This window comes from Suricata suricatta, chromosome 12, assembly GCF_006229205.1.
Source record: "Suricata suricatta isolate VVHF042 chromosome 12, meerkat_22Aug2017_6uvM2_HiC, whole genome shotgun sequence".
In the NCBI taxonomy this organism is placed as follows: domain Eukaryota; kingdom Metazoa; phylum Chordata; class Mammalia; order Carnivora; family Herpestidae; genus Suricata; species Suricata suricatta.
Genome location: NC_043711.1, coordinates 25,510,980 through 25,525,315, shown reverse-complemented (window position 1 = coordinate 25,525,315; position 14,336 = coordinate 25,510,980). Strand labels below are relative to the sequence as shown.

At 43.1% G+C, this 14,336-nt stretch overlaps 1 protein-coding gene and 1 pseudogene across 2 annotated transcripts in view; one reads left to right on the top strand and one right to left on the bottom strand.

The window, feature by feature from the left end:
• Positions 1-14,336, bottom strand: part of ABHD6 (abhydrolase domain containing 6) — an 85,707-nt gene that overhangs the window by 6,059 nt on the left and 65,312 nt on the right. For both annotated transcript variants that reach the window (XM_029917298.1, XM_029917297.1), the window contains exons 4-9: positions 11,854-12,010; positions 9,565-9,678; positions 7,983-8,115; positions 4,522-4,679; positions 2,604-2,658; positions 2,303-2,403 (exon numbers count right to left, since the gene is read on the bottom strand). In XM_029917298.1, coding sequence (XP_029773158.1) covers positions 2,303-2,403; positions 2,604-2,658; positions 4,522-4,679; positions 7,983-8,115; positions 9,565-9,678; positions 11,854-12,010 — 718 coding nt within the window. The remainder of the gene's footprint in view (positions 1-2,302; positions 2,404-2,603; positions 2,659-4,521; positions 4,680-7,982; positions 8,116-9,564; positions 9,679-11,853; positions 12,011-14,336) is intronic.
• Positions 12,078-13,014, top strand: LOC115273297 (annotated as a pseudogene).

Below are 14,336 nucleotides of genomic sequence, written 5' to 3'. Positions count from 1 at the left end.
CCACACACACACCTATGCTGATGTCACTGAGGTATTGTTAATAGCAAAAAACTGGAAATTATCTACATGGCCATCAGTAGGGCACTAATTATATACACTGTGGCAGAGCCATATAATGGAGTACGAAGCAGCTGTTAAAAGAATCATTTAGGGGGGCCTGGGTGGCTCAGTCGGTTAAGTGTCTAAGTCTTGATTCCGGCTCAGGTCATCATCCCAAGATCAAACCCTGTGTCGGTTTCAGTGCTGACAGTGCAGAGCCTGCTTGGGATTGTCTCTCTCCTTCTGTCTCTCTGCCCTTCCCCCACTCACTCTCTCTCAAAATAAATAAATAAACTTAAAAAAAAAAGAAAAGGGGTGCATGGGTGGCTCAGTTGGTTGTGCATCTGACTTCAGCTCAGGTCATGATCTAACAATTCATGGATTCAAGTGGGCTCTGCCCTGACAGCACGGAGCCTGCTTCAGATCCTCTGTCTCTCTCTCAAAAACAAACATTTAAAAAGAAAAGAACAATATAAACTTTGTTTGGAGCAAGAATCATTCACAAATAGTATATCTAGGGGGGCAATGTTTGATGCGGAACAGGATATTTCAAAGTGTCTCCGACAGTCTGCTTATCAGTTGCAAGGGGAGAAACAGTAACTCTACAATGCAGAAATGAGACAACATCCATACCAGGCAATCAGCATTAACATCACGAGGATGGGCAGGAGAACACGGAGTGTCTGTGATGTGAAATCTTACCATGCATGAGCTACTCGTGATCCATAGCCTGAGTTTAACCATGGGGAAACAGCAGACAAAGTCAAATCAAGGAACATTTCATAAAATAACTGGCCTGGACTCTTCAAATGCCTCGACATCATGAATGACAAAGGGTAGGGTATCAGTCTATAGGAAGGGAGACTACAGAGACATGACATGTAATGTGTGATTCTGGATTAGATCCCAGTTCAGGGAGGCAGGAGAAGGAGGAGAAAGAGGAATCCATGTAGGATCTTAGTGAAACAACCGAAGGATTTGGAATATGGATGGTAAATTAGACAAAGGCATCACATCTAAATTTGTGAATGTGGGGAACCTGGTGGCTCAGTTGGCTAAGTGTCCAATTTCAGCTCTGATCTCACAATTCAGGGGTTCAAGCCCCACCATGAGCTTTGTGCTGACAGCACAGAGCCTGCTTCAAATTCTGTCTCCCTCTCTCTCTGCCCCTTCCGTTTGCTCTCTTTCTATTTTTCTCTCTCTTTCTCAAAAATAAATAAACTTTTTTAAATATTAAGAAAAAAAGCAGGATTTAACCACTGGTCATGTCATTTTTGAGTATGTATAGAAAAACTTACGTAAATAGGTGAATAAAAGTCAGGAAAATAAAAAAAAATTTAAAAATAGGAGTAAATCTGTGTGTGCTAGTATGAAATGATTTGCAAGATTGTATAAATTCCTACATATATGAAATAATATGCAAAACAGTGCATATAGCATGTGTGAACAACCAACAGATAAAACCTATCTATGTATGTATATGTGTGCTTAGCAGAGTAGCAAGCAAACGATGGCCTGCTGCCTGTTTTGGGAAATAAAGGTTCACTGGAGCTCTGCCATGCCACTGGTCTGTATATTGTCTATGGCTGCTTTTGCAGAGCTCAGTAGTTGTGACAGAGATAATAGGGCTTGAAAAGTGAAAAATATTTGCTATGGCCAATCTCTGCCTAAGAAAACTTAAGAAATATGTGTAAGACAGTAAGAACTGCTGGAGGAAATAGGAATTGGAATCTGGGATGGAAAAGAGATCAAATTCTCATTAGAAACCTTTTTTACTCTTTTTTAATGTTTATTTTTGAGAGAGAGAGAGAGAGAGAGAGAGCGTGAATATGAGTGAGGGAAGGGCAGATAGACCAAGGGGGACAGAAAGTCTGAATCGGACTCTGCACTGACAGCAGAGAGCCCAATGAGGGGTTCGAAGTCCCAAACCACAAGATATGACCTGAACAAAAGCTGAACACTTAACAGACTGAGCCTCTACCTTTTTGTACTCTTTAAACTTTTTTGTACTATGAAACTACATGCTTTGATAAAAGGAATTTGTAAAAATGATCTTAAATTGCCTTTCATTTTAAAAGGATCAATGTCGTCACTCTCAACTTAGAGAATGATGTTTCCTATATATCAGCACCTGACCCAGGTGTGTGTCACCTCCTCCTTCTATCAGAAACCAGCTGATGAGGCTCACATTATAAATGACCTCTTGTTTTTCCTCAAAGGCCGGTGTCACTGGCACAGGTGGCCCCAGGGACACGCTACATACCTGGTCTTGTTTCCCCCAAATGATCTGCGTCGGGACCTTGATCTTGTCCATGTTCTGATGGAGGGAGTATCTTGACTTCTCACTGGCGATTTCCAGAAACACTTTTCAGAAAAGGAAAACAAAGTGAGCAATGCTGGGTACCCACTGTAGAGTCCAGGAACAGGCATTGAGTCCAGGCCACCACTTTCTGTCCTCAGGGGCCCCAGAAAACTATCAAAGTCTCAGAAGCATAAACTATAAAAGCCAGCCACCAATAAAGCTTCACTTGTCACGAGTGCAAAGCTTAAACAGGGCTACTTACATTTTCGGTAGAAGTTGTTATGAGGAATTCGGACATCGACGAGGCCTTGCAGGATCTACCGAGAAGTGACCCACAGTTAGAAGGCAGGGGACGATTTATTTCCTTGTTCACCTCTCTCCCCCCCCGCCCCATGGCTCTGGGACAGTGAAGGAAATAAAGTCCAGTCATTTATGGCATTGTCCAGGTTTTCGGGCCTGGTCCTCCAAATTCCAATGATGTAGTATGCAGTGTAATTAGGACTCAGGGTCATATGATGCTTTTCCTTTGTAACTAGGGAGGAACGTGGTAGTACTGGGAAGCCAAAGCACGTAAAAACACCTGGGATGGGGTCACAGCCACTTCATCTTCAGATAGTCTCTGCTAAGCCTAAGACACAATCTGGCTGGAGATAATGTCAAGTAATTGTTTAATAACATCCAAATGCAGAACAAGGTCTATTTAAAAAATATTAAACTATTGGGGTTGATGTGGCTTTTGAAAAATAAAGAGATAAACGACAGAAAATTCTGGGAAGGGTTCCACAGTCCTCTGCTTATTATTGCTATCTTTGCCTTCCTTGCAGAGAGCTGGTGAAGGCGGCAGCAAATATGGGCAGGTCAGATCTCCCGGACCTGGGATCTGAGCCAGAGACGTGCTCTGGGCAGGAGGAACACAGCCCTCCTCTTCCTCGTGCCTCGGGGTTTGGAAGTAGAATACATCATTCACATTGGCACTGGCACTCAGCTACCTGGAGATGGTTCAAGCCCCTTAAACGCACTCTACAGAGTCCCGTGCGCTGACTGACGTGGGAACATCCAGCCAGAACTGCTCTAAACCAACTGTCTGGGGCGTGACTAGAACCTGAGCATTCTGGAAGTGGAAGCCTAGAGGTGAGGCCCAGGCAAGTTGTCCAACACGCTGGCTCACCATCAGCCATTTTCTTTGCTCTAGTATTTATCCTGCCCCCACATATCTATCCATCTTACGTCCTCCAGCTCTGCTCTAGCCCTCCTGCCACCCTCCATGTATCTCGCTTCTCTGACTCACGTGTGCATAGATCTACCCACGCAGCAACCCACCCGACATCCACCCACCCATCCGTCCTCCCTGCTTCGTGCAGACATCCATCCACCCACCCTACTTCTGTGAGGCTAAACTATATTCATTGTAATGCTAAATATTACTTGCTTTCTTCAATTTCATTCTCTCAAAAGCATTGTGCTTCTCAGATCCTACTAGTCCAGGGATAGAGTCATCACGCGGATCACTAACGGAATGAGGGCCTGTATGTATGTTATTGTGGTTTGCATTTTTCTGAGTTTTACTTTCTACTATGGTAAATATCAATAGTCAGAACCCCCATAAACAAAAGCTCTTTGGGGGTTCTCAATAATTCTTAAGAGTGTAAATCAGTCCTGAAATCACAAAGAAACAAAAAAGGAAAGGAAAGGAAAGAAAAAGGAAAAAAAGATCTCTGCTTCAGTCCTTGCCTCCTTCACTCTCTCCCTCTGGGCCCCACTCACCCCAGCCTCCTTCCAGTGTCTTAAATTTACCCATGTTTTCTGCATCCCTGCCTATGCTATTTCCTTAAAGAGGCTTATCAAAGTCTCCCCTGCTTCCCTGCCTTCAGTCACTATGCCAGCTTCGTTTCCTCCATAGTACCGACCACAATTTGTATTTGTTTACTTGTTAGTGGTCTGTCCCCAGCCTCCACCCCCAGCCCCGCCGGCCAGCGTGCGCACAGGTGCCTTCTCAGCCTCATTTCTTCACCCCCGTGCCCAAACAGTGCCTGACGTGTCACGGGCACAGTACAGACACCTGCTGAGTGACTAGTACAAGAACGACAAGTACAAGATGGAAGAGCTGCACGAAGGAAGCCGACACCGGCTGCCCAGGCCGCGGGCAGAGGGCAGGCACGCTGCTGCTGAGCTCACGTTACCTGCTGCGGCACCTTGAAGCGGACGTAGGAGCAGAGCTGGAGCATTTCACTCATCTCTTCCGGGGTGGACGGGATCAAGGGGATCTTCTCTATGGCGGCTGACTTCTGCAGTTCTTTGAGCCGCTGTATAAATTGATTATCAGTTGAGTACTGCAGGCCTGTGGGATTCAAACCAAAACAGCGTGGCAATGTTATCTTCCTTCTTACCAATTCCCATCTTAGATAGGAAACTTCCAGCATCAGCCCAGAGCTAATATATGTCAGGTGCTTTTTCACCAGATTTCTTTTTCATCATTACTGCCATCCTTGCTCAAGGTCAAAACCATACTCTGAGGAACACAGGGAAAAAAAAACCCTTCAGGATATTTTAGGGACTGGTTACTCAAACTGTGCTCCATGGACCAGCAGCACTGGAAGCCCGTAGGAAATGTGGAATCTCAGCCCCTCTCCTAAGACTCTTGAATCAGAATGTGCACTTGAACAAGATGCCAGGGAGGTGTATGCATCATAGAGTTTGAGCAGCGTTAGTCGATAGATAAGACAGCTTGCCTGAGCCCCTGTAGATTCAGGTCATTGAGGGGAGAGCTGGTAAAATACGTGAAGGAAAGAAAACACAGAAGTGGGATGACTGATGACTCCTTCCTTTGGCCTAGACCCACTTAGTAATCTCTTTTTTGGGGTTAATAGTATACAAGTGAGAGAGAGACCCCTTCTGCGCTGTCCCCCAGGTTGCCCCACACACAGCCCCTCTTCCTCCAGATCACTAGGTGTTCACTGAGACTGAACAGTGCTGACACCGACCATCATTTCCTATCTCCCTGGGGCAAGACACGAGAAAATTCACAGGAGCTGATAGGCACAGGAGGGCACAACTAATTTTCACTTCCAACACTGAGCACATGTCCAGATGTTTAACTTAGCTGACAAGCTACATTTTAGAAAGAAAAGCAGTGACATCAATACTGTGCTGTAGAAATCCACACTTTCTAAATCTCCTGTATTCAGCAATTCCTTTAAACCTAGCATGGGCATCATGTGGCTTTTGTGATGCCACGGGGCAGATTACACGATCTATTTCCTTTTGCTTTAAAAATAATCCTAGATTAAAGGTCATGTGTTATCCTGGACTGGATCCTGGAACAGAAAAGGGACATTAGTGGGAAAACTAATGAAATCCAAATAAAGCCTAGAGTTTAGTTAATAGTACTAGTTGGTTTCTTAGCTGTGACAAATTTACTGTGGTAACATGAGCTGTTATCACTGGGAGAAGCTGGGTGAAGGGTCTATGGGACTCTCTGTACTATCTTTGTAACATTTCTGCAAATTTAAAATTATTTCAAAGTATGGGGCGCCTGGGTGGCTCAGCTGGTTAAGTGTGATTTTGGCTCACGTCACGATCTTACAGTTTGTGAGTTTGAGCCCTGCATCAGGCTCTGTGCTGACAATATGGAGCCTGCTTGAGATTCTATTTCCTATTTCCCTCTCTCTCTGCCCCTCCCCCTCTTGCTCTCTATTACTTTCTCAAAATAAGTAAAAATAAATTTAAAAACTTTTAAAAAAATTAAATGATTTCAAAGTAAAAAAAAAGTTTATCTTTTCATTTGCACACACAAATAATCTTAATTTTAAATCTCCAATTGAAACTCAGGTGTAAAACTCTTCTCTGAGTCATACATTCAAAAAAGCCACTTAGATCTAACCTTCCATAAGCGTTCAAAAATCTAATAACTTCCATGGGAGCTGTTTTTCCAGTTCTTAAACTTTATTATTAAAAGACCAAATGATTTCAGGCATGGTGCTTGGGAAAAAGAGAAAAGAAAACCCTTTGGGAATTTACCTTCAATTTCAATGTCTTCATCAGACCTGAAAATGATTTTGATAACTAAAATATGTTAAAGGTCAATTTAGTTCTGTTTCAGTAGGAGGTTCAACTCATGGTGGGTTCTAGCAGATCACATAAAAGAGGTAGTGGACGTTAAAGGATTTCCAAAAAAGCCACAGTTTGGGCTCTGGAGTCAGACGGCCTAGGATCTGCTCTTACTCTGGCTCCAGCATTAACATAATTCCTTTGTGCCTCAGTGTTCCCACCTATAGTATTTCTTGGTCTGGACAGTAAGTGCACATGTAAAGAGTCACTGAGATGTACACTCAAAATTTGGGTGATTTACTCTGTGTAAATTATACTCCAAGAAAGTACCAGCGAGAATGGGGGAGGGAGCAGAAGAAGGAAAAAGAAAGAAAAATTAAGATTTTTTTTCCTCTAACACACTACACACCCAAGTTTGAAGACTTCTATAAGAAGAAAAATGAATTTTAAAAATCCAACTTCAGGGGCGCCTGGCTGACTCCGTCGGTGGAGCATGTGACTCTTGCTCTTGCAGTTGTCAGCTTAAGCCCCATGCTGGGTGTGGAAATAACTTAAAAAAATAAAATCTTTTTTAAAATAAAATCTTTCAGGGCGCCTGGGTGGCTCAGTCGGTTAAGCCTCCGACCGACTTCAGCTCAGGTCAGATCTCACGTTCGTGGGTTCGAGCCCTGCATCAGGCTCTGTGCTGACAGCTAGCTCAGAGCCTGGATCCTGCTTCTGGTTCTGTGTCTCCTTCTCTCTCTCTGCCCCTCCCCCTCTCATGCTCTGTCTCTCTCTGTATCAAAAAATAAATAAAATATAAAAAAAATTTTTTTAAATAAAATCTTTCAAAAAATCCAACTTCAGAATGTAATTTTGGGAACATATTACAGCTCAAGTTGACAAATATATACATTGATTGAAACACAAAAAAATAAAGTTTATTGATTATTTTTTTATTTTAGAGAGAGAACACATATGCATACCCACGAATGGGGGAGGGGCAGAGGGAGAGAGAGAATCTTAAGCAGGCTCCATGCTCAGCACAGAGCCTGACACAGGGCTCGATCTCAAGACCGCAGGATCATGACCTGAGCCGAAATCAAGAGTCAGATGCTCAACTGACTGAGCTGCCCAGGTGCCCATGTTTGTTGATGTTTTAAAAAAAGATCTTGTTATGTTTCAAGATTTCTAAGTTTTCAGCAAAAAAGGAGAGGCATGATAATAGCACTTTCACCTCATAAGAATATGGCAAGAATTAAATCCGTATAAAGAGCTTAGCTCATAAGAGCTCAATAAATGTTGGATATTAATATTATTGTTACATTTCAAAGTACTGTATTTAGATGCTGCAAAGTACCATACACATTTTAATGAACCACCTCAAATTCTTGGTGGAACAAGGCTGGCTCTGTATTTTAAAAGTTAGCTTATGATTATGCTGATACAACTATTGTTTGACTTATCTTTAAAGCACTGTGTATCTCTAAAGTAGACATTGGGAAAAAAATGGTTCTAAAAAAACAGCCATAGCAGACACTGCCATCTGCCCCCTGGAGATTCGGACCCTGCTGTGCTCAAGCGACGCATGGGGTTATTCTAGCTTGTAACTCACCAGCAGGGCACACAAGACTTAGACTGCAGATATCCGAGGGGTAGTAAGCAGCGTATACCCCAGCCACGTGGCCACCCATGGAGGTGCCTACCAGGTGGAAGGGTTTTTTGTTCAGCTTGAGGCATTCTACAAACTAGGAAGAGAAATGAGAAGGAGGCTTGATTATACAGTTATAGCCAATTACAATAGCGATTACACAGCAGAAAACCTCTGTACTTCCTGTGAGGACAGCTGACAAGGGCTTTTAATGAAAGGGGTCTGTCATCTACTGGATCCACTATCCAGACAAGCCTTGTGGCATATCATCCTCTTTACCTGGCACAGGTGAGTGAAGGGTCATTTATATGTACAAAACCAACAAGGATTCCCTCTAATTCATGAGCTAGCAAACTTTTTTATCAAGGTCCCAAGAGAAAATAGTTTCTGCTTTATGGGTCATGTGTTCTCTGCTGGAGCTACTCAACTCTGCTGTTGTGGCACAAGAGCAGCCAGAGCTAATACGTAAATGAACAAGCATGGCTATATTCCAAGAAAACTTAGCTCACCAAAATAGGTGGCAGGCCAACCGCAGCTTGTGGACTCTTGCCCTAATTTAAAGCCCTTCCCATCCATCCAACCATCCATTCATATAACAACCAACCTGTCTATTCAACCATCTGACCATTCAACCAACCATCCACACATCTAAAAAATATTTATTGGATATGTATTATGTACAAGGAACTATGGTCAGCTCCTGAGGATACACCAAAAAGATAAGGCTCCTGTCCTTATCAGAATACACCATCTAAAGGGGGTTGGGGAGGGCACAGACATTAAATAAACATCCTCGGGGCACCTGGGTGGCTCAGTCAGTTAGCGCCAACTTCAGGTCAGGTCATGATCTCACAGTTTATGATTTCAAGCCCTGCAGCAGCAGGCTCTGTGCTGACAGCTCGGAGCCTGAAGCCTGCTTCAGATTCTGTGTCTCCCTCTCTCTCTGTGCATTCCCTGCTCACACACACACTCTCTCTCTCTGTCAAAAATAAATAAACATTAAAAAAAAAGAACCATCCTTGACTAGGGAAAATATGTATTGTTAATTTGAAACTTACAGACTATTAAATTCTGAAGTGGTTCATGCGACTGACTCATGATTTTGAAAGCTCAGCCACAGGGAGGCTGAAGCTAGATGCTAAAATAGAACAAAAAGCAAAGAGCACCCTTCCCACCTCCACAACTAGGCAGAGGGGCTATCGTGATATTGTGTCATGTAGGTGGTAAGCAAAAAAATAGACTCTAGGGAAATGATCTTGAGAATTCTAAACTCCTTTTTCGAAGACCTAAAAAAATGTCCATAGCATATTTCTTGAGAAACAGCTAAAACAGGCTTAAAGGAGAACAGTATGCAATAGGTCCTGACCCTCCATAGCTGACCAATGATACCGTTGGGGTGCCATTTTGTTTGTAAATATTTGCAGACAGAATGCGTTGGAGACTAGTTACAAGTCAGCATGGAACTGTCTTACCTCCTCTCTAGGCTTGGGCATGGGGGGGTGGGTAAGGCGCAGTCTGAGCAATTTTGGTAGAGCTTCCGGCTTACCTGGTGTATTCTCTTTACTTGTCCATCTATGGACAGGTCATCCAGGGAGGACCGGGTGGTGCCCTCATGTCCTGGCATGTCCACGCAGACCAAATGCAGGTTCTTTGGAAGGAACTGAAGACACATGGGTGCAGAGAGTCACTATGCGATGTGCAGGACATGTCTGCCCACTCTTCTTAGGGAGGTTGCCCCCACCTACCAAGTGATCTGATAGCCATCCCTGAGGGTGGTGGGCCTAAGTCACCCAGTGTCTTACCCCAGTAACATCTGATATGAGTAAGTACTGCCAGTAACCTCATCGGAAGCAGAGGCCTCCCAAAGATCAATCTACAGATGGGAGGGGACTCAGGAGATGTCTGGAAAAGGGGGACAAAGGTTAGGGTAGAAAGCTGGAGTGTTTTGCTCTTTCTTAATGCCAGTCAGCAGGCACTGTCTCCTTCTCCTTTCCCTCACCCCTTTCACACTTACTCCGGTCATGCAGTCACTGACTTGAAACTGGAAAAGCAGCCTCTGTTCTCCCAGGGCACAGCCGACGGGAGCAGCGCCAGAGCCAACAGGAGCAAAGCTTCCCCTAAGAACGATGTCTGTCTGATCACCCCACCTCTGGTTTCAGCTTTTTTTCTTTTTGCATTAATGTCTAATTCCTGGATTGATTATTCTCCTCAAATGCCTTCCATTTATATTTGTGCCACTTTTAACTGGGAAGCTGAGAGACATCTGTTACCAACAAATACCCAGTTACATAAAAAACATCTGAGGGGCATCTGGGTGGCTCAGTCAGTTAAGCATCTGACTCTTGATTTCAGGTCAGGTCATGGTCTCATGGTTCGTGGGTTTGAGCCCAAGACGGAGCTCTGCACTGATAGTGCAAAGCCTGCTTGGGATACTCTCTCCCTCTCTTTGACAATCTCTCTCTTGTGTATTTACTCCTCATTCTCTCAAAAATAAATAAATAAGTAAATAAAGAAATAAATAAATTTAATAATTAGACAAACATCTGACTTGGGACAGGAAGCGAGAGGTTCGTTAAGGCATGAGATGACTGTCCTTACAGTGGAATCTGGGAATGAGACCACAAGGAACCACAGGATGTGTGAGCCTTTTCCCCTGGTGTAGACCATACCTGAACGTACTCACTCAGGGATAGTTCTGCTTCCCTCCCCAGATCTCTCCTAGCCTCCACCTTCACCAGCTGCTCACTCTGACCAAGTAAAATAAGTTGCCACACCCAAGGAAACCAGGACAGAAGGTATGCAATTTGAAAAACTAATCTCAGGAAGCTGCTAGATAAAGACGGTTTCTCTAAATGACTCAGGAAAATTAAAACAACAAAACACCAGTAGAAGGAAGAGAAAAAGAGAAGAAGAACAAAAGCAAGAATGAGGGGGAGGAAGAGGAGATACTTGGAGTATAAAAGAATTAATGATTTGGGGGCATTTGGGTGGCTCAGTCAACTAAGCATCCAACCTAGACTCAGGTCATGATCTTGCAGTTTGTGAATTTGAGCCCCACATCGGCTCCACGCTCATGGCTCAGAGCCTGGAGCCTGCTTTGGGTTCTGTGTCTCCCTCTCTCTCTGTCCCTCCCCTACTTGTGTGCTGTCTCTCTCTCAAAAATACATAAACATTTAAAAAGAATAAATGATTTTGTTAACCTGATCTTGATAGTCATGACAAATTCTGAGAGGAAGGTGAGTGTCAAAAATCTTCCTTAAGAAATATTCATAAGGTGAAATGACTTCTAGGGTACAGGTTTTACAAATAGCATTCAACTCAGTAAATTTTTTCTGAGAAAAAGATTTGGACAATACAGTTGACACTCAAACAACACAGGTGTGAACTGTGCAGGTCCACTTATAGGTGGATTTTTTTTGGATACAGTATAGTAAATGTATTTTCTCTTCCTTATGATTTTCTTAATAACATTTTATTTTCTCTAGCTTACTTTATTGTAAGAATATAGTATAAAACACACATAACATACAAACTATGTGTTAATCGACCATTTATGTTATTGATAAAGGCTCCTGGTCAACAGTAGGCTATTTGTAGTTAAGTTTTGGGGGAGCAAAAAAGTTATACATGAATTTTCGACTGCATGGTAGGTGGGCTCCCGTAACCCCCATGTTGCTCAAGTGTTACCTGGACGCTGAACTAGTTGTAAGATGATCTGAGCCATGGTTCTACACTCCCTTTGCTTTCCATCACTGCTAATGACATCACAGGCAAGTGGACACCCTTTTCTTTATTGAGTGACCCCTTCTTGAGAGAGAAGAATCTAGAACTGCACCTTGACCACACTGAGCCACATATCCTTATGTGCAGAGAATCCATGGAGCATGAGGAGGGACGGTTTGTGCCCAGGCCTGCCCCGGAAGGAATAACAGAACTGATAGTCTTCATGGTAAACATAGCGGACCTGCATGCCCAGCGTCCTCCGCCAGTACCTGGGGAGGAAAAGTACACGTGAAACAGAATCAGCAAGCTCCAGAGAAGTGGTTTTGGGAGGGGAACATGCGCTTCCCCCCTTATGTCCCTGGGGTCCCCCTCCCTCAGGGAGCACTAAGTGAGACCATTCCAGAAACACCTTAAATGAATATTCTTTTTTTTTAATATTTTTAAAATGTTTTAAATTTATTTTTGAGAGACAGAGACAGTGAAAGCAGGGGAAGGGCAGAGAGAGAGGGAGGTACAGAATCTGAAGCAGCTCCAAGTTCTGAGCTGTCAGCAGAGAGCCCGACACGGGGCTCGAACCTACGAACCATGAGATCATGATCTGAGCCAAAGTTGGACGCTCAACTGACTGAGCCACCCAGGTGCCCCTGAAATTAATATTCTTGTATGTACTTTTCTAATAACTTCTAACTAGGAGGAGAAAAAAGAGTATTTTCTGAAGAGGAATGATATATAATAACCTTTTGTTAATATGTAAATATATTATATATATATAGCTTTTTAGCAGTTTGAATGGTGGTATGATGAAGGAGTAGGTGGTGAGATCTTTCTAGGAGTCTGCCTTGCCTGCTTGAGCGACGCCTGAATTTGAAGCAGCTGGTGGCAAGGCTGGGAAGAACTCAAGAAAGGCCAAGACAAAGGCAGCTTCCCCTCATAGAGAGCTGGCTTACAGTTCCTGGTGGGTCATTCTCATGGACACCTGAAATCTAGGACAGTCATGGACAGTGGGCACAGCTGCACGGTGTCCAGTGCATCTTAGAGTAAGCACCTCACCGCAGAGGGGCTCCGACCGGCAGGAAATGCATCAAAAGACTTAAAGGTAAAGCATATTACCGCTCACCTCCTGCAACTTGCTATTTGTGGAGATGAAGAATTAGACTCTCTCCTTAAGGCTACAGTTGCTGGTGGTAACTACATCCACAAATCTCTGATTGGGAAGCAAAGACAACAAAATACTGTCCAAGGATGCCTGGATTCCTTATGCTCTCAGGACTAAACACTCTGACAGCTGTCCAGCGTTGGTGAGTCCAGTGGACTCAGTCTCTATGAGAAACACAATTCTGTCCTTCTGTAATTCTATTCGAACAAGCGGAAAGTTGAATTAGCTTTCCAACCAACCAAATTTCTGCCCTTGAGTTTCAACCTTATTTAAGTGTTACTGTGGCTTCAGAGAAGCTATTGATTCTAAAATATCGTGATAGAGTTGATTGAATTTTATTTATTTAAAATTTATTTAAAATTTATTTTTGAGAGAGAGAGAGACAGAGCATGAGCGGGGGAGAGGCAGAGAGAGAGAAGGATACACAGAATCTGAAACAGGCTCCAGGCTCTGAGCTGCTGCACAGAACCCAATGCGAGGCTTGAACTCATGGACCGTGAGATCATGACCTGAGCGGAAGCTGGACACTTAGCCGACTGAGCCACCCAGGAGCCCCTAAAAAAAAAGTTTTTTAATGCTACGTACGACTTGGCAGTGCTGGAGTTTGGCCCGAATTCTATTTCAATATGGAATTACCATCAAGCAAATGTAACTCTCTGCATGAAGAATCTCTCCAAGATGAAAGAGAATTAATTCAATCAGAGATTCACTTTGTGGTATACTTTGCACCAGAGAGGTAGCCAAGTCTTGCAGAAAGCAAAGAGCCTACGCTCATCAGTGTTAACCTACCCTTGGTATAAAATAAGGCACAAAGAGGGTGAGGACATATATGCATATTTACTTGTATAAGGACAAGAGCATATACAAGATACTATTAAGATGAGTATCTGGGGTGGAGGTGGGGAGTATAGTGAGAAGTAGGTGGAAAGAGAACAGTGGCAGGAGGGAGATTCCATAACTTTCCTTTTTTAATGAATGCACTGTCTATTCAAAACATTAAATATAACACTGGCTAGCTTAAAAGCTCTTATGACAAAGCAAGCATATGTCAAAATTCTAAATCATGGCACCATAACATGAGTTAGTTTTTTCATTCATTCATTCATTCATTCATATCCTAGCTTATTCATTTATTAATTAAATGATCTGTTTAAAAAATTGAAATGTAGTTGACAAGCAAGGTCTTACTAGTTTCATGTGTACAAATATAATGCTTAGACAATTCGATACATCACTCAATGCTCGCCATCTGTTACAGTATCCTTGACTATATTCCCTATGCTGTATTTTTCATCTCCATGATGTATTTATTTTGTAACCGTCTCCTTCACCTATTTTACCCATCCCCCTCCACATCCCCTTTGGCAGCTACCGGTTTGTTTTCTATATTTATGACTGTTTCTGTTTTTCATTTGTTCATTTGTTTTGTTTTTTTTTTT